The following is a 27,701-nucleotide window of genomic DNA, read 5'->3' as shown; positions in this document are numbered from 1 at the left end:
GGAAAAACCTTTCTTACAATCTCCCATATGCTGCAAACTAAACTACAGTGTATTGCAGTTTTAAGTGTTTTTAGAAGCAGCACTTTCCAAAATGGAAAACAGTTTCTGATAAGTACAGAAAAGGAAATAAAAATATCACTCGAGCATTCCATTAAAACACAATTAAACCTGCATCTATGCACTGCAGTCTGTAATTAATATTTTTTAACAGGATGATCAATTTTGCTTTCTCTCTTCTGAACATGTTGTTATTTCTTACACATCAGTCACACCTTACCTACCGTTTACTGAATGCCTGAATCAATAAAAAGTCTTCAGCATTCTAACTGTAATAATACAGCCACATCAAGTAGGCTTAGAAGCCAACCTCTTCCCCAGAATTTCTGAAACTTGAGATGCCTCATTTCTAAATAATGAGTGGCACCTATTCCTCCCACTCATGATATTCACTTTATTTTAGAACCATATCTGTGTACCTAAATTACTCATTTATATCGTCTAACTCAATGTCACTAATAAAGACAGAGCTCCAAACAGCTCCTGACTTGGAAAATCAGGGAACATCCACCAATATTAACACATATTTCTGAGCAACCAAAACCCAGCACTCAGTAGTATTTCCACATCCAGCATTCTGTAAATTCCATCACTGGCAGAGCTAAACATGAAAACAAGCCACCTGCTCAAAAAATTACTTAATCTGCAATATGCAATGAATGCAAGATTTTTAGAGTGGTATTCTACTGTTTTATATAACAGTACAAAAGCAATTGCACTTCAGTTATTTGTATTTTTATCTTTTGACCAAGTGAGGATGCAGAAAGGAGAGAACAAATGAGGGTCAGATATTTTACTTAGATACGTTTCTAGTTTGTTTTTGTCCAATAACACATATTTTTGAGCCTCTCTACATGTTTTCTTCAGGTGCAAAGTATTGAATAGTTTTTTGCAGATTTGAAAGGGAACTTAAGAATCAAAGCAGTCATTCTGATGCAGAAGAACAGTAATCATTTTCTGTGAATTTTAAAGAGAATGAAATGTGCACCATAGTATTTTGCACTGCTGCTGCTTGCTCTAATATGGGTAAGCCATGCTCCCAACTTGGGAGGTACATTATGTTAAATGAAGTCAATATTTTATTTTAATACAGTTTCATTTTAATTGATGCTCACCTCAATGACTGTAAAGATTTGTACGAGGTCTGGCAAAGTAAACATGAGATGATTCATCAATGGCAAAATGTAAGCATGTCCCTATCATGAAATGAATCTATAAATCTTTGTTACATTATTCTACTGATGGAAACTGAGTTCAGTGAGGAATGAAAGAGACTATTACAGCTGCTCTTGAAAAGATGGAGGAGAAAGGGACTGAAATAGAGACCTACAGATTGGGTAGGCTAGACTCAGTGTGAAACAAAAATGAGTCTGCCTCATCTTGTCCTTTGCATGCTCTTTGAAACAACTACAATTACACATGGAAGTCACCATTCAGCCTGCCCAAAGGACCCATGTACACATGCCAATAGAGTTTGAGAGTAAGTATAATAAAGTCACCTACATTGTGATTAAAAGAAAACAAATCAGGCATGGAAAAAATATCAGGTGAGTTAGACATCTGTGGCACCACTGATGACACTGGACTACACAGCTTGGATAAAGACACTGGGCTGCATGTTGTGAACAGTTGTGACCTGCACTACGTCTACAGAAGGACCTAACACCAAAGTGGGATGATGACATGCAGAATAGGGCCCTTGCTGAGGTTGCTTTGGGCTGAAGCTGGCGTCCGATACTCATTAACACAACCTGCAGATCAGTGTGTCTTGCACTGGCGCAGTCAGAACTCACTGAATGGCCCTGGCCCAGGATGTTATGCTCAGTACACTCCCCCCACACGCACACCCCTAACCTTCTTGATTCCCATTATCTGAACAAAAATGTTGTATGAGAGATGTTGGTCTGTGTGTAAACAAATCGGAGAAAAGCAACAACAACAGAAAACAAAACAAAGCAAAACAAAACGAGTCCAGCCTGAGCATCTGTCACGTCAGCAAAAATGGTCACAAATGACTTTCTAGGCTGATATTAATCTTTGCTCTCCCATTCTCCCTGACTGGGAAATAAAAGTTTCTGAAGTTCCAGATGGGCTATAACAAAATAATGAAAGAGGAAATGTGAATGCATAGATGCTAAAAAAAATGTAATTGTGTAAAAAGATAAAATGAGGTTCTGTTCCAGAGGAACAGATCCCTCCAGATAATCAAAGCAAAACAAAAATCTACTCTCTGAATAATGAGTCTGGAGGCAATCTCATCCTAAAGGGTTTCTTTAAGTTATCCAAGACAATACGTCATTTAGAATAAGGAAATGGTCACGTTTGGCAAGAGGGGTTTGATTGTCCCTTCCTCTTTCACGTTGCTGAAAATGAAAAACAAAACAAAAAAAAAAAAAAAAACCCACACACAAAGAGAAATAAAAGGTTCCCCTGCCACATTGTATGCCTGTTTCAGGACACGGTGACAGAAGTTTCTCCTACAGCTCTGTACAGCTGCTTAGAAGCATTACGGAGATTCAATGGATAGGAAGAAGTTGCCTTCCTTTCTGTCACTTACATTTGTCTTGCTATGTCATGTAAAACGTGTACCCTTACCATTAATGCACAGTAGTTCCCCTTGTAATAGAAAATGCCACGGGAATTCCTGCCCTTTTCCACAAGGTCAGAGCATAAACACAAAATAACTGATCTTCTGCAAATGCACACCTTATCAATAAATTTAAGGCAGAGGTGTAGTATTAGACATTAGAGGGGCAGCAGGATAACCTTTGCCAGATATAAACAACTTCTGATTATTGATCTGTGGTCAATTCATTCATCTTAAAGTCTTCTCATTAGTTATTGCAAGCAAGAGGAGAAGAACAGAGCTATGTTATTTACTCACTGAGTTGTATAAAACTTGACGTAAAAAATATGTAGTACGGCAGAGTTTATTAAGCTCCAGCCATGTCTCAGCCTGTTATTGAAACCCCGTGCAGCATAGCAGATGTAGCAACACTCAGGATCACACGTATACGTATGAACCTCAGCAAGGTGTGCTCATGTTGATACAAAAGCACACATGCACCTTTAAATTTATTTATTTTTACAGGGTGTTTCTAAACAATGAGCATAAAAGGACTAACACATTGTTGCCTCATTCAGAAAACACAGCAGATCTTGTGCAGTGAATGCACCAGGGTGTTGTTTTTTTTTGTGTAAACAGTGTGTGATTGTGCAATTAAAATCTTTAGCAGTGCAAAGGCACAAGTGGATTGTATTTAATTCTAGCTATAGCTAACACTAGAACTCCTACATTGTGGGGGTAATGAACTATAATTGAAGGCTGGAGATCTATATCTGAAATGTTCAAAAATCATTAATTAATATAGTTCCATGAACGATGTCCCCATGGATATAATATTCAGTCTGCTGACAGAAAAAAAAAAAAAAAAAGATGTTCTGCTACAATTCAGTTTCAGATTTCCACTTTTATTTTGGCTTTCTGACTTTCAAACCACCTGTCTGGACTGTCCACTGCTTGTCAGCAGTTTGATAGCAACATCAAAGCTCCCTATTGCAAGGACTTTTTTGATACCTGTTCATTTCAGGTATCAACGATTATACCTAGTTCTAGCTCCATAGTGGCATTTACAATTACAGAAACATTGCTCAAAAGGGACCTTTGGAGGTCTTCAGTCCAACCCATCACTTCAGGGAAGCCTATCACTCTCACCAGATCTCATCTGCCATGACTGTCCTGCCAAGTCTTCAAAGCACTTCAGGCTGCTTGCTACCTCCGCTAACTCTGCTACCTCTGTGTTGTTCCTGCATGCTGCAATCTATACATTATGATTTTACATGTTACTGAAAAACAAATAAACTCCCCCCTGACAAATGGCTTCATGCTTTGGAAGGCCCAACAGTCACAAGAACATTTTATAGAAGCATTTTTTAAAAAAGTATTTATTTTACCTATTGGCTTTTCTCATAGTAGTCCAGAATGAATTAGGGTGTTTAAGAGTACTTTCCAATCAGAAACTTTCCAATTTACAATAAATACTATTGAGGAAGTAAAGTCTTTGTTTTATATTCATTGCAGCTATGGCAATTCTTGATGCAAGATTGCTTCCAGGCCTGTGAATTGTGTTCTGGCCATGTCCGAGGTTTTGCTGGAATGAAACCAGACTGCATCTTTCTGTGACCAGCTTTAAACAAACAAACACCCAAACAAAAAATAATCATCATGTCCAGACTTTATATAGGAAAAGAAACCCATGCAGTTCTGCGTCTGTGCTAAGCTAGAAGGCAACACATTACATTCTTACTGATCCTCTGCTTATCCAAACCTGAGAGTCAATACTGTGTGGTGGACTGTCAAGAGCACCAGCCTTATTGGCCAAATGTAGCCACAGAAAACCCTTAAAATTCAAGATTGCTCTGGAAACGTTTAAAATCTTTTAAAAAGAAAATTCCCAAGTTTCTCATGAAGTACCAAATATTTTTATCCTCCTCTCTCCTAGCATTTATACCGATCTTCCAAGATATCAGTGTGTTGCAAATGCTAATTTTAAACAGCAGCTTCTGTGCTTTGCAGCTTGAATATCAAAATGGCTGCTTCCTGCTTGATTATAATACTAGTATAATTCATGTTTAAGGCAGTCAATTTTTTTAGTGAGTAGAGGCTCAATCTGGCACTTGAAATCTTGCCCTTGAAGCCCAGGAGAGTTATAGCTTTGGTTTTTGAGACAAGACAGTGTCCCATTTCTTCTTGCAATTAAAAATAACCACTGAATTTTAGGTAAGAATAGAGGTCAATATACCCAAGTGCTATTGAAAATATTTAACCATACACAAATGGCATATAGTTAAAAGGCCTTAGAGACTGTCATCTTATGCAAACCAATCGAGCTTTCATGGTTACTTTGCAACTAAAACATCTTAAGCAGAACTATAATCTAATTCTGAATAGGTCACACACAAAAGCACAGATGGCTACAGGTAAAAACACTAAATTAATGCTGGTTTGTATTCACTCAGACTTTACTCCTGGGTTTTCAAAGTACTTTGCAAATATTGATCAGCTTGTTTTATAAAGGAGGGATATCTGTAGCTAGCGTTTATTTTTACAAAGGGTGAAGTAAGACAGGGTATCAGGGGTGTAATCAGAAATAGAAAGGCAGGATCTGGGGTCCCCATCTTTAATTTCTAGATAGCTCACCTTCTAATTAGAATCATGCAGGTACAACAAACAGAAACTCTAACTGGCAGTTCTCCAATCAAACAAATCCATTAAAAAACAAACAACAAAAAACTATACGCATATTTTCAAGGCTGGAAAATAAAGTATTTAGGTTACTGAGCAAGCAACTACATGAAACTTAGCTTTCTTGTTGTGCTCTGCGCAGTTTAAGAATTCTAAACTTTGAAGTCTTGACTAGACTCATGAACATTTTCTAAAGGACTGGATTCATGATGCAAATGCAAAAAAAAAAAAAAAAAGAAAGAAAGAAAGAAAAAAAAATTTCCACAAGAAGTACACCAAAGTTCCATACTTCTTAGTTTTTATCATTACTGTTATGATGTATAAAGAAACTGCGATTAATTTCCCACAGAGATTATGGAAACACCTTTCTTTTCCAGGCAAATGAAGTATAGAAACAAAAAGTAATGCTAGAGAACAGTAGTCCTCATTAGGCACAGACTTGTACTACAGCCTTCAATTTATCAATCAGGCAGTTTAACCCCCATACAATAGCTTTTTCTAAGTTATCTGACCGTTGGTTTGGCTGATGTAACTTTTCCAATTCTGCATGTGGCCTTCTGATAGAATAATGAAGAGCAACTTATTATTGCTATTACTGTTGTTTTTCATCCAAAAACTGTTGTTGTGTTGCTGTTGCTGCTGTTTTTACTGGACATGACATTGTTTAGCAGGGAAACTTCATTCAGCATTGCATAGTAACAAACTAAACCAACCAAACAAACAAAAAAAGAGTTTGGCTGGAACAATATGATCATGATGCCAGGCCTAATCCAACAGAGCTGGTGCAGGAAGGATTAAAATTGCAAAACGACAAACCACCTTGCCAAGCAAGGAGAAGGGAAAAGAGGTGTTCAATCAGATGTAAAGCAGGCAATCTGGGGATATGCAGAGTCAAAGTTAAGCACCATCATGACTTTTGTCCACAGACTTTTGTCACAGAACCCTGGAATAATAAGCAGAGAGGAAGGGAATCAGTGGATTCCCACTACACTTCCCCTTCTCAGCATTAGGGCAGCATCACCGATTTTTATGTGGGTACCAGGTGTGGGTACTGTGGGTACCAGGTCTCTCTGGTAAAAAAATAAAATAAAAAAGAAAAGCTTCGTTGGCCTAGGTTCCATCACCAAGACTTTCTCCCACATGCAGTAGGTGAAGATCTTCAAAGGCCTCTACAACACTTACCTTCTGGGACCATAAGTGGTGGGAGGTACATGTAAGTTAGTGGCACTGCAAAACACATACTGTGGAACCTAAGATATAACCTGAAGCACTACAGAATAGAAAAAATAAGGATGACAGTAAATCTAAATGAATGTATGAAAGATGAAACACAATCATTTTTTCATGAATTGTCATGCCAGATATCCTAGACAACTTGTGCAAAATCACAGGATAGGTGCACAAAGGGAATGCAGCAAATCTGATTTTACAGGAATATTTATGGTTTAATGGGAGGAAAAATGTTTTCTCAACAGATTTTTACAGCCCTAATCAAACACAGAAAGTTCAAATGGTTTCTTTTAGCCTCCACTTAGTGCTATTTTGTAGATAGTGTTTTGCTTTGATTTAATTTATCTGGACTTTAATGAAACTTTAGGTACATTACTGCCTGGAAAATTATTACTGACACTGGAAATATGGTGCCTGGTTACAAATATTGCAATGAAGATACGAAGTTGCCACACATATTGTAACCAGAGTGTAATTACAGTATGTACATTTGAACATCAAAATGGGAAGAAATGCCAAGTGGCATTTCTCAGAAGTTAATATTGGGACTGATACCATCTAATATCTTCCCTAATAATTTGGAAAATTAAGTAAATTGTACATTGATTGAATACACAATAGACACAAGAGGAAGATGAACTACAACACAGCAGGTGGGTAGTTTGAAAAAAAAAACAAAACAGAAGGATCTGGAGGTCTAAGAGGGAGAGAAGGGTGCAGTTTAGAGGGAAACTATTTGATGTAGAAAAATGTTGAATAATAAGCATGGAGAAAATTAACACCCATCTCAAGTAACCAAATGGGAAAATGCCAATTTTCATTAAAAAAATAAATAAATAAATCCAAGAGATTTCACAGTTTATTCACACTGAAAATTCACATTGGGGTATATGCATCAGGTTTGACAACTTCTTTGCTATATTCCAGCCTGATGTAATTTTGCAAGGATGAGTAACAGATTCCCTTAAAAGCCTGCCTTTTAAAATACATTTAAACTTATTTTAAATGTATACCGAATGCTCATGAAAGACCTAATTTATAACTGTGTTAGCAGAAATGGCATAGTAATGAAACATCAGCAACACAGAAGAAGTACATATGAGGTCAAAGGTGAGGGTCACGAAGCCAAAACCCATCTATCTCTGATACTGTCAAAGAGCTTTAAGTGTTCTCTCTACGCAGTACAGCACAATCCATGAAATACTAGGTTGCCACCGATTTGTTGACTTTAATTTAGAAGCTCAACTATACCTTGAGAAAAGCTATTACTGTAAAAAAAGAAAGTAAGAATCTGATGTTAAGGGGAAAAAATGCCTAAACTGAAAAAATGCCTTCAGTATTTTATTTCTTAAAATAAAATAAAATAAAATAAAATAAAATAAAATAAAATAAAATAAAATAAAATAAAATAAAATAAAATAAAATAAAATAATTCATAAAGTAAAATACTGAAACAAGCTTGCTGCTTTAAATGACTACTGTATACACCGATGAACCTTAAATACCATCTGTAGGACAGAAACTGTCATAAGAATGTATCCTTGCAATAAAATTAACCTGTAATTATATAAACTCACAAAGTATTGAAAACGTATTTTATGACAGAAAAAAAAATAAAATACATGGACTCTATTACAGAACTTCTCCAGGGTAAGAATCTAAGGAGCACACTATCTTTTCCCCATCATTTTTTGGTTAGTAATACCTATTCTATGCAAGTATCTAATTTCACCACAAGAGTGATTAATTATAAGACAATATATAAAATTTTATCAAACCAAGTATTATTTTTCTTCCTAACACAGTCATCCAAATATGTCTGAATGCATACAAAATGGCTGATGTGACAGCAGTCAATGGTATTTTCTTATGTGTGCTTAAAAACCTGCTTACCAAGGGGAGCCATATATTCTGAATCCCCTCACGGTCACTTCAGAGTCTTGAAGATAGATGCAGTTTGTTAGAAGAGACTGTACATTTTCATAGCTTTCTGGCTTCAGCTTAGAAACAGAGGGGAAATAGTAAAAGTCCTGCTTGATTAAGTCAGCCATGAATTCCTGGTCAAAGGTCAATTCATGATTTCCTGCTATCACAATCTTGTATTCATAGGGCAGGCTACCTAAAACAGTGAAAAACAAACAAATTACTTGTCTTATGGAAAATCCAATTAAAAAACAAAACAAAACAAAACAAAAAAAAAAACAGACTCACAAACTATCATCAATTCTTATAATATGCTCCCATATTTGAAACAATTGAGCATATTCCTACTCAGTGTTACTATAATTCCTGGTGATTTCAGGTAAATGACATTACTGTCTTTTTCAGGGCACGGTACGATTTAGCTTGCTTAGCATTAATGTGTTGAAACTACTTTCAATGCAACCTTAAATAACGGTCTACAGACTTCTGCTCTAGCATTTACTCCTATTTAATTGCCGTTTGTGTTGCAAGTATCACTTACTGTGACAGTGATGACAACTCAGTGACAGAAATTACAGTTCAAAGGAAACTGTCCACAACACTTGAAAAAATAATCCCAGTTCTCTTTTCCCAGACCTGCAGTCATTATCAGCTTGCACTGAGGAGGTCTCATCAACTCAAGGCTTGGGTCAACCAGTGGGGTTTGCTGCCCTCTTTGCCCTGATATGAGGACCAAGCCATCACGCAAGACAGGGCTTGGGCTTTGCTGTCAGAATTCCACATCCCCAGGAGGAGTTTCAAAGTTTGCCTCTGTCTGTTTTTTCTCTGTTCCATTTTCTCACTGACTTCCTTAGACCCATGGACTATAATTTTAAATGACTCATGTTGGAGAATATTTTACAACCCGCATTTAGTGAAAAACCTAACAACCTCCTGCTGAAGGCAAGAATATATATGCCCACACACATAGGCTCTCCTAGAGCAGCACTGCAATAGAAACTTTCCACCCAACTCCAAGTTTGGTTATCAAATGGACTCTGCACATGGAAGCAGCAATCACCTGTCCCAAAAAGATCAGCAGAAACCTTATACATATATCTGAGAGGAAGCAAAGGCGGAAACTGTGTAAAGCTGCACTCACTACTTTGTTTCTGTAGTATTTATTTGCATCAGGATGAAGACAGTCAGAACAGGAGAATGGGAGAAGTAGTACGTATTTTATTGAAAAAGAGACCAACCTGGCACAGTAACAATCTTATAATTTCTAATTTTAAAAATGTATTATTTGTAACATTATATACACCTTTAGTGATGATCCCAAGCCTAACCCAGAATTAGGATGTTTAGAGAATGTAAGTTACCAGACCATATACAGAGGCAGAAGTTGGCATTAGTAGGACTGAAGGATAAAATTCAAGTGTGATTCAGAGCTCCAGAAAGAAGTGAGATCAAACAGCACTAATCCAGAGGAGATATCATGTGGCTGAACACAGTGTCTGACAAATGAAAATATGAGTAACTCCTAAATGTAACTTCCAGGCACTTCTAACACCTGCATTAGGAAATTTCATCTTACAGTCTTTCCTGTGGACCCAATACATATGTGCCTTTAGAAAAGGTACTGCCAGAAACTCTGTTCAGATATTTATTATTACACATTGAGAGTTCATTATTTAACTGGAAGACTACTTGAAATATAAATATGGCAATTTTTTGCTTCTGAAATGCTTCATGTTTTGCAGATGTGTACTCCACTTCTACAAGTTTTCTAGGTGGTGCACACATAAGTTAAAAATGTTATTTACATGCTACAATATGTATGGCATCTACAGGCCTTGGAGCATTCTTGGGAAAAAAAAGAAAAAAAAAAAAAAAGAAAGAAAAAAAATATTCCACAATATTGTTAACAATTCCATTTCTATTCCGTTGTGTAAATCTTTTTCAGCTCATCTGATCCATCCATCTAGCAGCCAGCAACCTGCATGAGCTGGTTATAGTTGTTGCTTCCACTAATGTATTTATGTCATGTTGCTGTCTGTGGGTGTTACTTAGGCAAATTAGCAAATTACTCTAAATGTACAGTTACATTTATTACAGTGGCGGCCAGAAGCACTGCTGCAGTTACAGGTCTGTCAGCTTTTCAATTAACAACTCTGTTTTTGATGAGTTTGCAACTCAGGTTTTTTTCCTTTCTTTTCCTTTCATTCCATACCAGGTGGCAGCTTGCTAAACCTATTTCCCTCTCTTTGTCTCCACAAGCTCTCTTTACCCTTTAAATCTTATTTTTTTGTCTAACACAGAGAGGTATTTTTGCTGCTATTTTTTGTACATAAATTTAACAGTATTTTGCTTCAACTTTGTTCTTTGAAGACTTACAAATATGTTTCATTTTTTACACCAGGAACACTTAGAGTGCAAAGTTAACCTTAGAAGGAAATCTTTGAAACCCTGTTTTTGGCTGGGTGCTGCTGTCATGTCATGTACAACTATATGTATAAGAGCTCAATTAAGTGCATACAGACAAAGATTCTCAGCTATCAGGCCATGATATTATTGACGTTTCCTACCTTCCCTGCTTCCAGCATGATGAGTACTTTACCAATTCTTATGGCTAGTCCACATGCAGAAGTCAGCACCGAATGCTATACATCTTGCTGCACTAAAGGCACAATCCTCATACCACTGACCTAAAAGGTACCAGTACCACCTCACTTTAGCAGGAACACAATCTAACATGGTGTGTAAACACAATCCTGAGAAACTGCTAATGTTACAACTGCTTTTTACAGTTTAAAGATCCACCAAGCAAGCATTAGCAATATCTGATCGATATTTATCTGAAAACTACCTCAGAGCAGCAACTTTCTTTCCTACTTCTTACCTACAGCTTTTTACTTTTTCTCGTTATATTTAAATTATTTTGTATTTTCTTATTCTAGCATGTCCTTCCAAAACAAATATATAGGTTTCCAACTCTAGGCATAGACTATGGCACAATTTCTAGTCCTGGTTTGGTTCTTGGCTAGGACCAAGACCTCTCCAAGAGCACACAGCCCAACAGCTGTTCTACAGCCTGAGTTTCTACACGTGCCCATAACTTGAGAACAACCACTTTTCCATCTACTATCTTCTGTGCAAGTAGCTCTTGATCAGAGATCATTCAAACACTTCTACGTTGACCAGTTTATTCCCACACCTGCTCGTAGATGCTAATGGCAAGATGGGTTGAAATGACATCAGGAACATTTCCTGTCCTTTTTTCAATAAACTGAGCTGAGAATATTGAATTTCCACTCGTGAAGGTTTTCCTGGCTTTGGCAAGAATGATTCCTACCAAGGGCTACAGTGCAGAGGGGTCCCTTTGTCTTCCATTTGCAAGCTCCATAAAAACAAGCCTGAGCACTGAGTAGCATTTTCATTTGCTAAGCTGTTTTCCTTTTTCTTTCCAAAATAATCATATGTTAAATATAAAGTTTCCCTAACACTCAGCCATGTAGTTCATTGTAATGACACCATTATAATGAACCTGAATGCATTAAGAGTGACTAACAGCCCTGGGGTGAAGCGGATGGAGCCCCAGTGGTACCTCAATCCTCCCAGTTAGGGGTTCAACAGCTCAGGTGGAAGGGGGTGCATCCCATAGTCAGTATCTGGTTGTGCAGCAGGTGCTGAAATCACCTTTTTAAAAAAAACACACAGCGCCCTTTCTGAAGAACAAAGGCTATTGTGCAGGGGTGGTATTCCCTCGGCAAACTTAGTCAGTAGTGTCCTTGCCAAAAGGTTCAGTAGGAATGCAGTAGGAAGGGTTTCAAAGTAGGTGTGCTGGGGAAAGGGTTGTCATACCATGAAGCAAAGGCATGGGGGCAGTGAGGAAGCAGCTGGGATGCTGGGGCAGCTGGGGGCAGCTCGAGGCAGTGAGGAAGCAGCACAGGATGGTGAAGGGTCTCACATTGCCCTTGTGAAAGCAGCCTGACTGTGGTTCTTCTCAGGTACCTATATGCAGACACACAACATAGAGTACTACCAGGAGGAAGGAGAATTCCACACACGGTGGAGAGCTGTGACATCTCTGAGGCTATGGAGCCATAGTGGGAAAGCTTGCAGCTGAAGTGTTGCAATAGATGGACACAGGCTGTCTATCATCTTCGAAAAATCAGGGGTATCACATAAGTTTCCAGTATCTAGAAAAAGGCAGATGAACCACCCATCCTCAAGAAGGGCAAGAAGAGGAATCTGAGGAATTACCAGCCAGCAGGCCTCACATCAGGTCTGGGAAAATTATTGAACAAATCACCCACAAAGTCATTTTCTAAGCACATTAAGGTTAGCAGGAATATCCATCATCGATTTAACACAGGCAAATCATGCCTGACTAACACAATTGCTTTCTCAAAGGACATGATCGGCTCCATTAATAAGGGAGAGCATTGGATTTTGTTCACTGGGACTTCAGCAAAGCCCTTGACACTCTCTCATAGCATCCTTATGGCTAAATTGGTGAGATATGGATGGCTGAATACTGCCTGGATCACTGGGTTCAAAGGGCCAGAATCAATGGTACAAAGTCCAGCTGGCAGTCAGTCACTATAGTTATCCTCAGCCAATAATTCTGAGACCAATGCTGTTCTCCATCTTTACTAACAGCCTGGATGATCAGATGGAGTGCATTTTCAGCACATTTGCAGACAACACAAAATTAGGGGCATGGATCTGCCAACAAAGAGAAAGGCAGGTCTGCTATAGTAATGAATATCCAAAAGCTGGAAAAATGGGCTGACAGAAACATCAAACTTTATCAAAAGTGAATGCAAAGACCTGCACCTAGGATGGAGTAACCTCATTCAACAAAACTACTGAGTTGTTTTCCTTAAATCCACTTCCTTAACTCAATTTAAGGAAAAAAAAATACCATTAGGATGGTCAAAGTGTAGAAGACGTGCCCAGAGCAGCTGTGAAATTTCCATCCTTGGAGATGTTCAGAATTAAACTGGACAAGGCTCTGAGCAGTCTACTGTAACTACAGATGCTTTGAACAGGAGGATGGACTTGATGACCTCCACAAGTCCCGTCTATCTTTTGTGTCTCCAAGTTCACAGTGGAAAATGAAAAAGAATTTTAAAGAGCCTGTAATGCTGAAACAAATTAAATACTCATTTTGTGTAGTGATTCTAACAGAACAAATCTATGGTAGAAAAGCTATTTAACAGGACTAGAGAGTATGTTCCATTAACTTCAGTATAAGTTTCTTGTACTACCCATTTAGCAGATGAGCAGGACTAATACCCAGCTGATAACCAATTAACATTTGATGCTAGCATATGGTCTTCCTGGTGGGCAGGTAGCAAACTCAGTTTTAATATAGAAGCTCTGCGTATACAAAGATATTAAAGAGAATTTATCTGTCACAGGAATTCTGTGCACATATCCAGAACAAAATTAATTCTCCCGTAAAATTAAGGCAGCAAACATGCAAGAAATAGATCTGCCCTTCAGAAGTGTCAAGAAATACATTAAAGAACATATGCTATGGGAGTCAAAGATGTATTTTCAAACAAACAACAACAAAAGTTAAGTTTTGAATTTGGGGAATTTGGGAGAAAGCTACATTTTTATCCTGATTTCTTATTTTGACTAGCCAAATAATGACAATAATTTTTGCTGAAGACTGGGAATCTCCCTGTTCTTCACATCTGAGACGCTTCTGCTAAAGTAACTCTGTAACCTGGTGATGAACTACAACTAGACCTGGTTGAAAAATTTTATTTGAATAACCTTCCATATTAAAATAATTAAAATACCACTTCAATGGAATGGGATATATTAGGAAATTCATGTAATGATTCTGGAATTACAAAGGAAACAAAATGAAACAAAACGTCATTTAAAAATATTTTAGAGTGAATAAAAATTTCACTTCTAAGGAAAAATTCATTTTTTTCCTCTCCTGGAAAGCCTAACTTGAACAAAATAAAAAATATCTTCCTCCATAATCAACCTCTAGCCACTTAATCCTATTTGGAATTGGAATCAACAGAAATGTTTGCACATTAAAATTCTGTCAGAAACACACTGGCTCCAATTCAGTCCTGGGCTTCAGGGCTTTCTCTTTCAGGACACATCCAGCATTTGCCTTCTGCCAGTTTGGAATGGGGCTCCAAACAACAATTTAGTCTTCCAGCCACTATCTTAACATGGGTTAAGAGGATTTTTTTCCTTCCTTTTCCTGCTCTGCTACATAGTTCTTCATATCTTTTGCCTCATTTTTCCCTCTCATTTTGTTTCTGCAATCTTCATTTGTATGCAGAAAAATGCTGGAGACACATTCTCTTGCACTTAATTCAGCAGTTTTAGAAAAGGGTATATTTTTCTTACCCTTTTATCAATACAAAACTTGTAATGGTATAGAAGCATGGTGTCTTACACTTCTGTACCCTCATCTCTCAATATCCTGCCCAACAGATTCAAAAGTCATTTACTACAATAGGCAAAGTAGTAGAGGCCTCAAAGGTAATTATGTTCCCTTGAGTTTCCCAAAAGTAAGAGCCTAGTAGATTAATTTCCATTCTGAACATGAGGCTTCAAAGGGATGACAACTCTTAGGATATACCTAAGATCCCACAGAAGGTCTGCAAGACAAAATCTAGGAAGTTTAGCAGCAGTGATTCTGCTTCCAGAACAGTTCATCACACAGACAAAAATCTGCCCCAAACCTTCTAAACCAATGTAATTTTTTATTTTTTGAGATTATTTTACTATTGAAAAGCCTGGGGTATCATACTTACATATATAGCCAAAAGATGTTATCACCTTAACAACTTTTTAACTATATATATAGGGCTTTTGTCAGTTGTAGCAAGCACTCCTCAGACATATTCTTAGCCTTTGTTTGGTTAATACAAGAATCTGATAATAGCTCTGGTAATATAATGTGTATGAGAACATATATGTGTATTTGTTTCGCTAGTAACATCTTTGTTTATTCCTCTCATTACTGTAGATTACCAATTAAGAAAATCAACTGAACATCTAATTTTTTGTGGTTTTATACACCAATTAGAAAATTATTACAGCAATTCTTAACTTCTAAACTACCACAGGTCCTTTTATAGTGAACATAATTTTTACAAAATAATTTGAAATGCTGGGGGACTGTCACTTGAACTACAAACTGCATAATGCAAAGCACTGAGCGATGTCTCTGTTTACTATTTCTCTGCATGAGAGTTCATTCAAAGTAGATTTCTATGTGCTTAAAGGTTCATCCCATTCTATCAGCAAGCCTTCTCCTTCCTAAATTAGATAAAGACTGCAAATAATTCAAAAGCAAATGCATGATGTTTATACTCCAGACTCCTCTTGTACAAAGAGGTTAGGCATCTTTACCAACCAGTGACCTCCTTTGCAGTTTACAATTGTTATCAACTTACAGCTCACAGAGATAAATGCCAACTTGTACAAGCAGATGTGCTTTGCTTCTCTCCCAGTATTGTACTGAGCAGAATTTTTAGTATTCATTAAAAGCAGTGACAAACATATAAGTGCCCACTTAATGCTTTCTCCCTCTCATTTCAACCTTTTAGAATGCAGCAGTGAGTGATACAGTAAAAAGACTGCATAACTGTCTCGGATTGCTTTTTTTAGCATCTCTTTGACAGTTCTGTGTTTAAACACTGGGGCTGACGTCTGGGAAATTCACATTAACATACTTATTGTATGGTGTGTAATCTGGAATAATATTGTAAATGAACACTCCTTCCTAAATCATCTATAACCTGCAAGATCAAGACACTCTTGCATTGTGAAAGCCAGTAATTGTATCAAACACTAAAACAACAAACTCATAATATTGCTCACATTTGCAAACCAGAATTTCTTTAACTAAGTAGATAAAGGTAAACGAACAAACAAACAAACAGCTAATAGTCCAACTTAAATTATTTGATATACTCTGTTTTATACAAACACACATGCATAATAATTGGCCAAAATTACTTCTAAAGGGAATATGGCTTTCTTCTAGCCTAGTTTATTTAGTAACCTAGTAATGACACAGACCCAACCCTATGAATACTGCAAACAACACCATGAGAGTAGCTGCAGTGAGTCTCATCACAAGATTATGTAGCTCTGTATCTTCCATCCACTAGTGGTCAGTAACAGATGTCAAAAAAATTGCACAGCTGTAAGGTTTGCCTCAGCCTTCCTTTGATATGCCCCCTTAGATTATGGCAATCAATGTTTTGAGAGTCCCCAACTATATAAACCATTGGGTTCATTTTCATACATATTTTCTTCTGCTATTTTCTCAAAAGTTATAGTATTAAATAATAAACCTTTCTGAGGAAATAAATTTCTACAATGGGTTTTTTGCCCTTTAGAGTATTCTAGTTTTGGTTTACAACATGTATCTGGGAACAATGAAAGCAAAGGAAATAGAGAACTATGTTAAAAAATAACAAAAATACTTTAGACTTCCTACATGGATCTCTCTACACCCTGATTCAGATTCCTGTTCAGATCTTCAGATCCCACAGAGGTAATTTAGTATCTCCCAGTTATCACCTTCTGCAAGGGAAGACTACAAAGAACTGTGTGTCCTATCACTGTATGAGGTGCACAGCACTAATAACAATGTTTAATGTTTGCAGACAGTGCTTGTTAATAGGTGTTCAAAGTGCTGTGCTGAGAATCATTAATCCTCCAACACATTCATGTGGTAGGTGGATCAAGCATCGTTCTCACAATTTTACAAGGGGGAACAATGAAGAGGCTGTCAAATCTGAAGAGGACTAAATAGAATTTGGTTGCCTGTCTTCCTCAGGCTCCTGCAAATATCTCAGCCAGAGGCAATCCGAGTTTGCAGAATTATATTCCAGACCTTTCACTTCCCTGGCTGTTCTGTTCACTTCTGGGTCTCACTGTCCTAAAGCTACACTTGTCTGCTGGTCCAGAATAAGGCTGGATAAATTTACTCACTTGCTTAAACTGGGGAGTTCAGACATATCAATACTTATGAAAACCACAAGCCATTTTTACATGAGCCATCCCAGAGGCTCAGAATCTTGCAGGCTGGCTACGATCTGCTGTATCAGTGGAAAGCAGCAACCTCAATGCAAGTACAAAGTGAAGAAAAAAAAAATAAAAGGCATAAATGTACTTGGAACAATGGAATGAAGGAAAAGTCCTTTAGCAACTACCACTCCCAGAGCTCCTACAGCTTCTCATCACTAGCACGGGAAGCATATCTGGAAAGCAGTTGCTCTGGCTCATCTTCCCAGTACAGGCATGCAGCTTAAATATTTCTTGAGAGTCCTGGCTGCTAGTTTAATGCTCAAAAGTCTTCAGAATACATTAAATCCCCAGAACTGGAAAAATAATGGAAGAGTGTGTTGCAGTGCACTTTTCTGCTTTTCTGCACCATACTGTCTGAGCCTTAGATGTAGAAACGGATCTGAGCCATAATACATTTAAGAAATGCAATAAAAACCAACACTTTTTTTAGTATGCCCAGTCTTTTAAAAATGACATCTGTTCTAAATCCCTACACAGCTCAATGTTTTTCACTGCATTTCCAGAGCCATTCTTTTGTAAGTAGATAATTAGTGCTTAAATACTCCTTTCAAGGGGTTTCTGCATTAACATAAAAATAGTATAATTACCGATGGTCAAAATGGCATGACTACAATTTATAAATTCTAATATTTTTTGCTGCTCTGAAGCTGATATTCTTTCTTCTTCAACATAATTTTAATCTGTTTTATATGTGAGTATTATTGAACCTAAAAATATAAAATACCTGTTAAGAGAGGAAAATATATAACTACCACTATTTCACAAGATTTATCACAACAGCAAAAGTAAAACTAAGTCTAGTGTTTTGGACTTTTTTGATTATTTTTTACTCTTCATCAAGAACTTAAAAATAGGGATAATGCTTATTGACTAAAATTAGCTGATTCTGTTCTCCAGTGTAATAATAGAAGCAGGTGATTCTACTAGTGCTAGTTACTAAAGTTGGGTAGGCATTTTCAATCTAAAAAACATTTGTTCAGTCTGAGAGAAAAATGTTATCTTTTGAGCTGAATCTGCCCAGGTCAATTCCTGAAGTGCAAGTCAAATAATTTAATCAAATTTGTGCGTGTGTATGTATGATACTCAAGTAAGATTAATATTTTCAGGAAGATAGTCTGAAGAGCTAATTACTGTTTTCCACTACAATCCAAAGCTACCTTCTTTTTTTTTTTTTCAAGTTTAGCCTGAACTTGAATTTCAAATAAGAAGAGTATATTTGACATTGAAAAATGTCAAGCAAACACACTGAAACAACAAATATTATAAAATGTGTTCGTTTAAGTAATCTTTTCAATCCATACACAGAAGATAATTCTCAGAGAGAATATAAAAGTATGTGTTGGAGTGTATATCACACACCAGCTATTTAGTTAAATTTCCAGGAAAGTTACCCACAATCTCAAAGTGACAGTGGGTCCTAGAGCATATAAAATTTGGAAATGATATTACAGTCGTGAGCAATTAGAGGAGCAACTGAGCCAAGCACACAGTTTCCAGTGCCAACAGTATGGGACAAACAAAACAGACGGTTTTGGAGTCATTGTTTGATGAGTTCACTAAAGCAGGACATTTGGCTTTGTACTTGCCCTACAGTACATTTGATTTATATGCAGGTTAAGAATAAGTAACAAAAACAAAAATAATGACAAATATGAGCACAAAGTTAGCTACAGTGCATAGCAAGCATGATATATCCTACCTCATCTAGCCTTGATTATGTACTAGTGTGTATTTAAAAACAGTTCATTTGAATTATTTTCAGCTATTTAAAGTGATGCTATTAAAATCTCCTGGACATACTAGAAAACTAGGGTATGTTCAAAACTTCAAACAACACATCCTTTTAACATCACTAGAAAGTTTCGCTCCCCTCATGGCTTCCCATCCAGTCCTACCATAACACATGCTTTGTACTTCATTTTTTCTGATTCCCAATAAATGGACTTACAAATCTGGAAGAAAAGTACATTCAGAAAATAAGCTATATAGTGAAAGGAAAAGGAGAAATATAAAAACAGCAGAAAGGTCAATTCAGGAAAAAGAGGGGAAGGAAACTACCATGTCAGCACCATTGGCAAACTCTGTAAACTGAATATTCATACCCTTTCCCTTTCTTTTACTAAGGTACCCTGAATAAGGGTAGCAAAATGGAAACCTGACTTGCAAAACTATGTCATGGTACTTCATGACTAGACAGTAAGAGAACAGATGAAGCTGAACATAAATTCAAGCTGAACAGTAAGTACTGGAATAAGTAGCCCAGTTGTAGATACACAGTGATTGATTATGAAATAGATACTGCCATTCAAAAATAAAAAGTTTACAGAGTTACAACAGGCAGTTTTATGAAAAAGCCATCTCATTGTTCCGTCACTGTCAAAAATGAAAACAGTAATCCATAACATTAGAAAGGAAAAGAGAACAAAACAGGAAATTTCATTACGACAGGTCATAATCAGTACATGTGCAGCCATAGTCTCTCCACCTTTTAAAAGGATAAAGAACAAGAAGATGTACAAAGAGAGACACATTATCAAAGGCATTTAAGGACTTCTAAACAGCCTTCAGCCTGAAAAATATCTGAAGGGTAGATATGGGAAGAGCCTATAAATTCTGGAGCAGAATGAAGAATGGAATTGTTCACCTGCATCTTACAGTGTTAGGAAATACCAAAGGAAACTAGTGGATGATAAATTAAAAATATACAGAGTTCTTCACACAATTCGTATTACATTGTTGAACTCTCTGCCGCAAGATTATGTCTGCATTAAAAATTTGCACAGATTCAAAAGGCAGTTAAAAAGCTCAGAGAAGAAAAATCTGTAAATGTTTATTAAAAACACAGTAACGTCATAGCTCAGGACGTCTTTGGACCAGCTATCTAAAGCTGAGAAAATACCCACATCCAGTTACCACCAGCCCTTTACCTCCTCCTTACAGTTGAGCATCAACCTAGCCCTGGTAAAACCTCAAATCCCTCCCTGGAAAGGTGGGAAGAAGACTTCAGAAAAAGAAAAGGGGAAGAAAACAACTGATTACTGAGAAGAATGAACTGAAATGAAATGCAGTGGAGGGCTGAAGAAGTGAGAGAATAAAAGGTATAAAAGAACTAAGGGGCAAACAAGACAGACAAAGACAATGCTGGGCTACAGAGAAATATCATCTGGCCTTCCTGAGTACCCAAATAGTTACCCTAAAAAAGAGATAACATATTTTAGGGTATGACTCAGCAAGCCAACGTGCCTCTATTAGCATAACACTTGAGCATGTGCTTGATATAACTGTAAGATTCACGGAAGTTAATGATGTTAATGTAAAATATACTTTGCATCAGACAGCAACAGACATTTTATGTAGAGCAGAAAGATAAAATCTGAACTTGCTGAAAGGCCTCCTGATAGATGAAGTATGCTGATAGACCAGAGTGGCAGAGACCCAAGGGTATATGCTAGCACAGAAAGCCGAAAGGGAGGAATAAATGCTACACATAAAGATATGGTCTAATCAAAGAAGTAAGAAATGCATCTAGTGCCTAAAAGGAAGCTGAGGGAAGGCATAAAAATATTCTACTCTTTATTCCAAGGCATAAATAAAGCTATAGGATCCACCCGAGGGTACTGAGAGAACTGGCAGAGAAGCTGGCCAAGCCGCTTTCCATCATTTATCAGCAGTCCTGGCTATCGGGGGAGGTCCCAGTTGACTGGCAGCTAGCAAATGTGACGCCCACCCACACGAAGGGTTGGAGGGCAGACCCGGGGAACTATAGGCCTGTCAGTTTGACCTCAGTGCCAGGGAAGCTCATGGAGCAGATTATCTTGAGAGCTGTAACGTGGCACTTGCAGGGCAAGCAGGCGATCAGGCCCAGTCAGCATGGGTTTATGAAAGGTTCGTCCTGCTTGACAAACCTGATCTCCTTCTATGACAAAGTGACGCGCATGGTGGATGAGGGAAAGGCTGTGGATGTGGTCTACCTTGACTTCAGCAAGGCTTTTGACACAGTTTCCTACAGCATTCTCCTCAAGAAACTGGCTGCTCTTGGCTTGGACTGGCGCACGCTTCGTTGGGTTAGAAACTGGCTGGATAGCCGGGCGCAAAGAGTCGTGGTGAATGGAGTCAAATCCAGTTGGAGGCCGGTCACTGGTGGTGTTCCCCAGGGCTTGGTACTGGGGCTGGTCCTCTTTAATATCTTTATCGATGATCTGGATGAGGGCATTGAATACACCCTCAGTAAGTTCACAGATGACACCAAGTTAGGTGCATGTGTCGATCTGCTTGAGGGTAGGAAGGCTCTGTAGGAGGATCTGGATAGGCTGGACCGATGGGCTGAGGTCAACTGCATGAAGTTCAACAAGGCCAAGTGCTGGGTCCTGCACCTGGGGCACAACAAACCCAAGCAGAGCTACAAGCTGGGAGATGAGTGGTTGGAAAGCTGCCTGACAGAGAAGGACCTGGGAGTATTGGTGGATAGTTGGCTGAATATGAGCCAGCAGTGTGCTCAGGTGGCCAAGAAGGCCAACAGCATCCTGGCTTGTGTAAGAAGCAGTGTGGCCAGCAGGGCTAGGGAAGTGATCGTCCCCCTGTACTCAGCTCTGGTGAGGCCGCATCCTGAGTACTATGTTCAGTTTTGGGCCCCTCGCTACAAGAAGGACATCGAGGTGCTTGAGTGAGTCCAGAGAAGGGCGATGAAGCTGGTGAGGGGTCTGGAGAACAAGTCATACGAGGAGCGGCTGAGGGAGCTGGGCTTGTTCAGCCTGGAGAAGAGGAGGCTCAGGGGCGACCTTATCGCTCTGTACAAGTACCTCAAAGGAGGCTGTAGTGAGGTGGGGGTTGGTCTGTTCTCCCACGTGCCTGGTGACAGGACAATGGGATTTGGGCTAAAGTTGCACCAGGGGAGTTTTAGGTTGGACGTTAGGAAGAACTTCTTTACCAAAAGAGTTGTTAGGCATTGGAACGGGCTGCCCAGGGAAGTGGTGGAGTCACCATCCCTGGAGGTCTTTAAAAGATGTTTAGATGTAGAGCTTAGGGATATGGTTTAGTGGGGATTGTTAGTGTTAGGTCAGAGGTTGGACTCGATAATCTTGAGGTTTCTTCCACCTAGAAATTCTGTGATTCTGTGATGGCAGAAGACATATATGTGAAACAGAACAAAATAACTATGTGGGAAAGCTAGCCCTGCAGTATGGGATAAAGGAGAATACAAGTAAATTTGGTGGCAACTGATAAGAATGAGGCTGAAAGTAAAAGTCCTGTCCAGTCTCTTAGTTACTTTCTCAAGAAACTAGTAAAATGCTCACACAAGGAAGAAGGAGAAGGAGAGCTGTGGGAGTTATAATTAGAAAATCACAGCAAATACTGGAAACAGCTATCTAGAAAAATCCAAACTGTCAGGGACTAGCACCTTTCACAGCAAAATGGGTAACCTGCAAAAATTTTAAAATTATTTTTAAAGAGAACACTTTTAACCATTCTACCACTTACTACAGATTTTTGCAAACATTGAAAGTATTTGTGAATTCATAAATTGTTCGTTTAATAGCTAAAGTTTTCATTTTAAAATGTTATTGAGCATAATTGAAAAAAAAAAAAGCTTACACTTTTGAACAGAAACGAAGCTTTAAATGCTAGCTGAAATGCTAGCTCTTTATTGACTCCAAACTATTCTTCTATTGCATTTTTCAGAATTCAAAAAATCAGTGAAATTTTCCATTTTTTTCTAATTGCTAATGAGCTAGAAAGATCTCTTGCTGCTTAAACTCAAAGATATCTCAGAGATGTTCTTGCAAAAATATATCCCAAACTGCACAGATCACCTTTTCCCAAACTGCATGCTACCACGGAATTGGAAGGATGCCTTGAAAAGTCAGAAAAATAGGCCTTCGTTTGGAATAAAAATGATTAAGAGACCATCACAGAAATGCCTTGGGAAATTTCTTGACCAAACTGAGAGGATTTCAGTTTAAGGACTTCTTCAGAACACTGTACAGCTGTGACCAGCAGGGAGGCAGACGGAGAACTAGGAAGACAAAAACTGTTCACTGAGTAATGTGTGTAGCCCCACCTTTGCTTGCTAGCATGTCCCAAAGCACTTTTTTTGCCACACTAGCAGATAAATAAAATGGATATACTTTAGAATGGATAACCATATGGTTTGTATATCTTTCTATGCTATTTTCAGTATAATACATGGTAGAGACCTATGAAATAGGATTATTTGCTTTCTGTTGTACAGCAGACCTGCTCTATTTGGGGACAGAGACAGAGCAGAGGGACAGAGAGAGCAGAGTGTGCTACTCCCATAGGCTGCCCCTGAGTGCAACAGAACAATGCAGTTGCTCCATGTTGGGCATATTATTAGGTTTCCAAGCTGAAGTCAATATCAGTCTTAACTAATAATTATTGGCTAGTAAATATTTGCTTAAATTGTGAATTTTTTTTTATACCCCATTTCAACATACATGTGTTTGTCAGCTTTGTGCCTTTCTAGTGTGGAATGCTGTTAACAGGATGAAAAAAAAAAAAAAAAAGACAGGGAAAATGCAAAATGCATTAACTTAAGGAAAGAAAACCAATATAAAAACAGATTTTATTCCATTATTCTTAAACTCTGTCCTTACTCTTCCCAAGTCCTTCATTTCCTCTCACCCTGTTTTTGATAACAATACTGATCAGGGTTTTTGTCTGGATACAGTGTATTCTTTCCAGTTTTTACTGACATTTTTTTTAGCACATACAAAACACTCCACAAGCACATGTAAATCACCACTTTCTTGCCCAGTGGAACAGAATTTCAGTTACCAATGCCAACAGTTGCCTACAGAAGGCATCTACATCTGGTCTGCTACATCCAAGACAGCAACCTCAGGCACACGTTTTGCTTTGTTTGTAATTCATCACTGTGGTGCAGCTGAGCCCCAGATAAAAAAACTATGAGCCTCTGGGGTCAAACAGACAAATGTTTTCTGTCAAAACAACTTTTTTTTTTTTTTTTTTTCTTTCAGGGAAGTGAAGCCATAACAATGTATGTAAGAGGTTTTGTGTAAATCATTAAAGGCCTACTGACTTAAATTGTTGCTAACACCACAAAGTTGCTTAATGTACACTTCAGAGTGTGAAGGCAGAACAGATGAATAGTCTCACAAATCTTATTTGCTCAGTTGGAAAAATGCAAAAATACTTGTTAAAATAAATAAATAAATATGTGATTCCTTCTCATTGCCATTCAAATGTAAAAGACAAATTAATATTAATCATTCCTGACTGCACAATGTTTTTTACTGGGATGCAGAAGGGGCAGATACATTCAGTAAACAAATTTACTTTCAAATCCACACAGAATTCAATACCTACCTAGCCACTCGTTGAATTTTTTTACTTCACTAGGAAGTCCCAGCTCAGTAAAATCACCAGCATGTATTAACACATCTCCATATGGCATTTGGATGGGATCAGTTCTCGAGTGAGTATCAGAAATACAGACAAATCGAGTATATCCCGGAGGTTTGGGAGCATCATGGGGCACTGGATCAACCCTGCAGGAAATGCATCGTAACAAGGTTATAAAGTACTTATGAACTTCTTAGTGTCTACTTTGCAATTCTAATACCAATTTTTACCTTTACAAAAGACTACACAGTCTTCTAGGTATGTCTGATGGAAGGGATTTATTAAAACAAACCTATCACTAATAGGAGGTGTAAAAATTCTTGATGTTCACATCACAACATTTTCAGTATTTGTTGGGTAGCTGTATTAATTTAAAGAGATTAAGGAAAAGAGATTGAACTATGGCAGCAACTCTGAAACAAATACAAATAAATCAAAGGCATTGCCAGTTTCAAAGGAACTGTGCTATCCTGTTTCATTGTTTAAATATGATTACACAGTACACAGGGAAAAGATTTATTTTAGAAACACAAATATATTTAAATGCATTTTTTTAACTATAACTTTTTTCTGCAAGTTGTATTATTCCAACAAATTTAATTAATACATTTTGGAGATATGTTTCAGTGTGGTAATGCAAAACAAGATAAGAACACTCCTGACAACAACTGTAAATTTACGTTCAAGCCTGACTATTGTCAGGACAAATGTGGCAACTTTCCGGGCTTAATTATACTAAATGAAATCAGATGCTGTAAGGGTTGAGGCTTCATTGTTCAAAGCCCAATCTCGCTATTCTAAGCTGAGGAAAATAAAAGATCTGACCCAACTTGATGAGACTTATGATTTAGGAGAGAAAAGCAGAGAACACCTCTCTGCAACATCAGTCATACTTATTTCCAACTCATTCAATTTTATACCCTTAATCTATATTTTGTTACAATATTTAGAAGTAGATGTATCTATATGCAGGTAAACCATATCTGCTATTCCAATTAGGGAATTCTGGTGAAATAAAATCAAAAATTCAGAGATGCAGAAGACATATTTATGTCACTAGAAACCAAAGAGGTATACAGAAATGTTATGAATTATTTTATGTTTAAAACATTTATTTTGAAAGGAGAAACAATAATAGTTTTGTTTTGTTTATTGTTACAGTATATAATACATGCCTTGCTGCTTATGCTTCAGTGCAGGATCTTACTGTTATCTAAATAAACTCTCAAAAAAAGTTAGGAGATTTTTATTAATAATATTACTCCTGAGTCAGTAGGTCTTTCAAGTAATAGTTTCCATTGAAAACTACCTGAGTCAGTAGGTCAGGTAGTTTTCAATGGAAACTATTACTTGAAAGATGTAAGATAATCATCTTTAATCACACGGTCTTTTCACTAAGTCAAAGAATAATTCTATTAAATTTATAGACAGGTAAACTGAGGTGTTCCTGAAAACTTCACTAGACAAGTGAATAAAATCTAAAACATTCAAATTATGTTATATATTAAAAACAAAAAACAAAAAAAAAAAAAAAAACAAAAAAAACCAGCATTTTCTACAACACAACTACAAAACTAGGGTATGAATAAATTATTTTGTAACTATTTTTCCTACACCTTTTAGGATGAAGGAGTGTTTTTTTTTGTGTGTTTTTTTTTTTTTTTTCTTAATTAAGCCATTATACTAAGCATCAGCTATTCATGAGTTGTTTTTTTTTCCTTTACAGGGACACTGGAGAAACCATTATGAGTACCTTATAGCATTCTCTCTAAAGTGACATTTTCTGAGAAGAAAATACCCAAATATGAGGTAACGTGTAAAATTAGCTGTGATCAGATCATACCTAATGAACACAGTATATTTGTTCATACCCATGTGATCATACCCAATGAACAGTACGTATGTGCTGGTCGTACACATAAGTATGCACACAGTGGAAACTGTGAAACTCATCTGAAAAAGAGAGAAATGTTTGGACCCTGAGACACACCAACTGCAAACACTATGTGCGTGGCTGAGGGAGTATGTATGCTGTGAGAGGGTCACAGACCCATGGAGAAGGGAAGATGAGAAAAGAATTAGATGGTGTGGTAGGTATGGCAGGTCCCAACCTCAAACAATGGAGCTGCATGTAAAGAATGCTTCTGTTTTTGCAGGTATGAGAGATGGCACAGAGGGAGCCCCATGGTTGGTGAGTGGAGGTACCATGGATGGTACCAAAAAAGGAGGATGGTGGGTTTCAAACGAGTGAGTGAGGGTTGTCTTAAGGTACAAGCTATTTGAAGGGTGCTGCATTTAGTTCACAGAGTTCCTCATCAAAATGAATTGGGACAACTGAAGAAGAAAGAAGGGGAGCTGACCCTGGCTACAGCCGTTGAAGCTGAAAAGATTAAACATTGGTTCAGTAAACAAACTTCTGATTATTGCTGTCCCTGCCCAGCACTTGGCAAAGTGAGCTACAGGTCATACCAGTAAGCCTGGCTCAAATTACGCATACTACCCTGGCACAAACCACGGATACAGACTGATTTAAGAGACCACTTAGTGACTTTTCACCATAGGGTAGTCTTTAAAGCAGTTGCTGTTTCTTCCTCTGAAATCTTTCAAAGTACAGCACAGCCACAAGTTGGGTGTCAGGGATGCATTTCCCTTGTTGCTTCTCTGGAGCTGAATGGAAAAACAAGAGACTTACCATGGCAACCCACACAGCACCTAATACTGATGCTTTTCCTTATAGTTTGGACGGGGAGGAGGGAGGTATGGACAGCATTTTCATGTTGCTAAAGTATGC

At 37.7% G+C, this 27,701-nt stretch overlaps 1 protein-coding gene across 12 annotated transcripts in view; it reads right to left on the bottom strand.

Moving 5' to 3' along the window:
* MPPED1 (metallophosphoesterase domain containing 1) overlaps nucleotides 1–27,701 on the bottom strand; it is a 66,669-nt gene that overhangs the window by 21,199 nt on the left and 17,769 nt on the right. For all 12 annotated transcript variants that reach the window (XM_084505808.1, XM_084505813.1, XM_084505811.1 and 9 more), the window contains 2 exons: nucleotides 24,875–25,056; nucleotides 8,426–8,651 (listed from right to left, as the gene is read on the bottom strand). In XM_084505808.1, the coding sequence (XP_084361934.1) occupies nucleotides 8,426–8,651; nucleotides 24,875–25,056 (408 nt within the window). The remainder of the gene's footprint in view (nucleotides 1–8,425; nucleotides 8,652–24,874; nucleotides 25,057–27,701) is intronic.

The sequence above is a fragment of the Aythya ferina genome (assembly GCF_964211825.1).
Source record: "Aythya ferina genome assembly, chromosome: 1".
Classification (NCBI taxonomy): Eukaryota; Metazoa; Chordata; class Aves; order Anseriformes; family Anatidae; genus Aythya; species Aythya ferina.
Note: the sequence above shows the minus strand (reverse complement) of the source record. Positions and strands in the feature narration are given on the sequence as shown.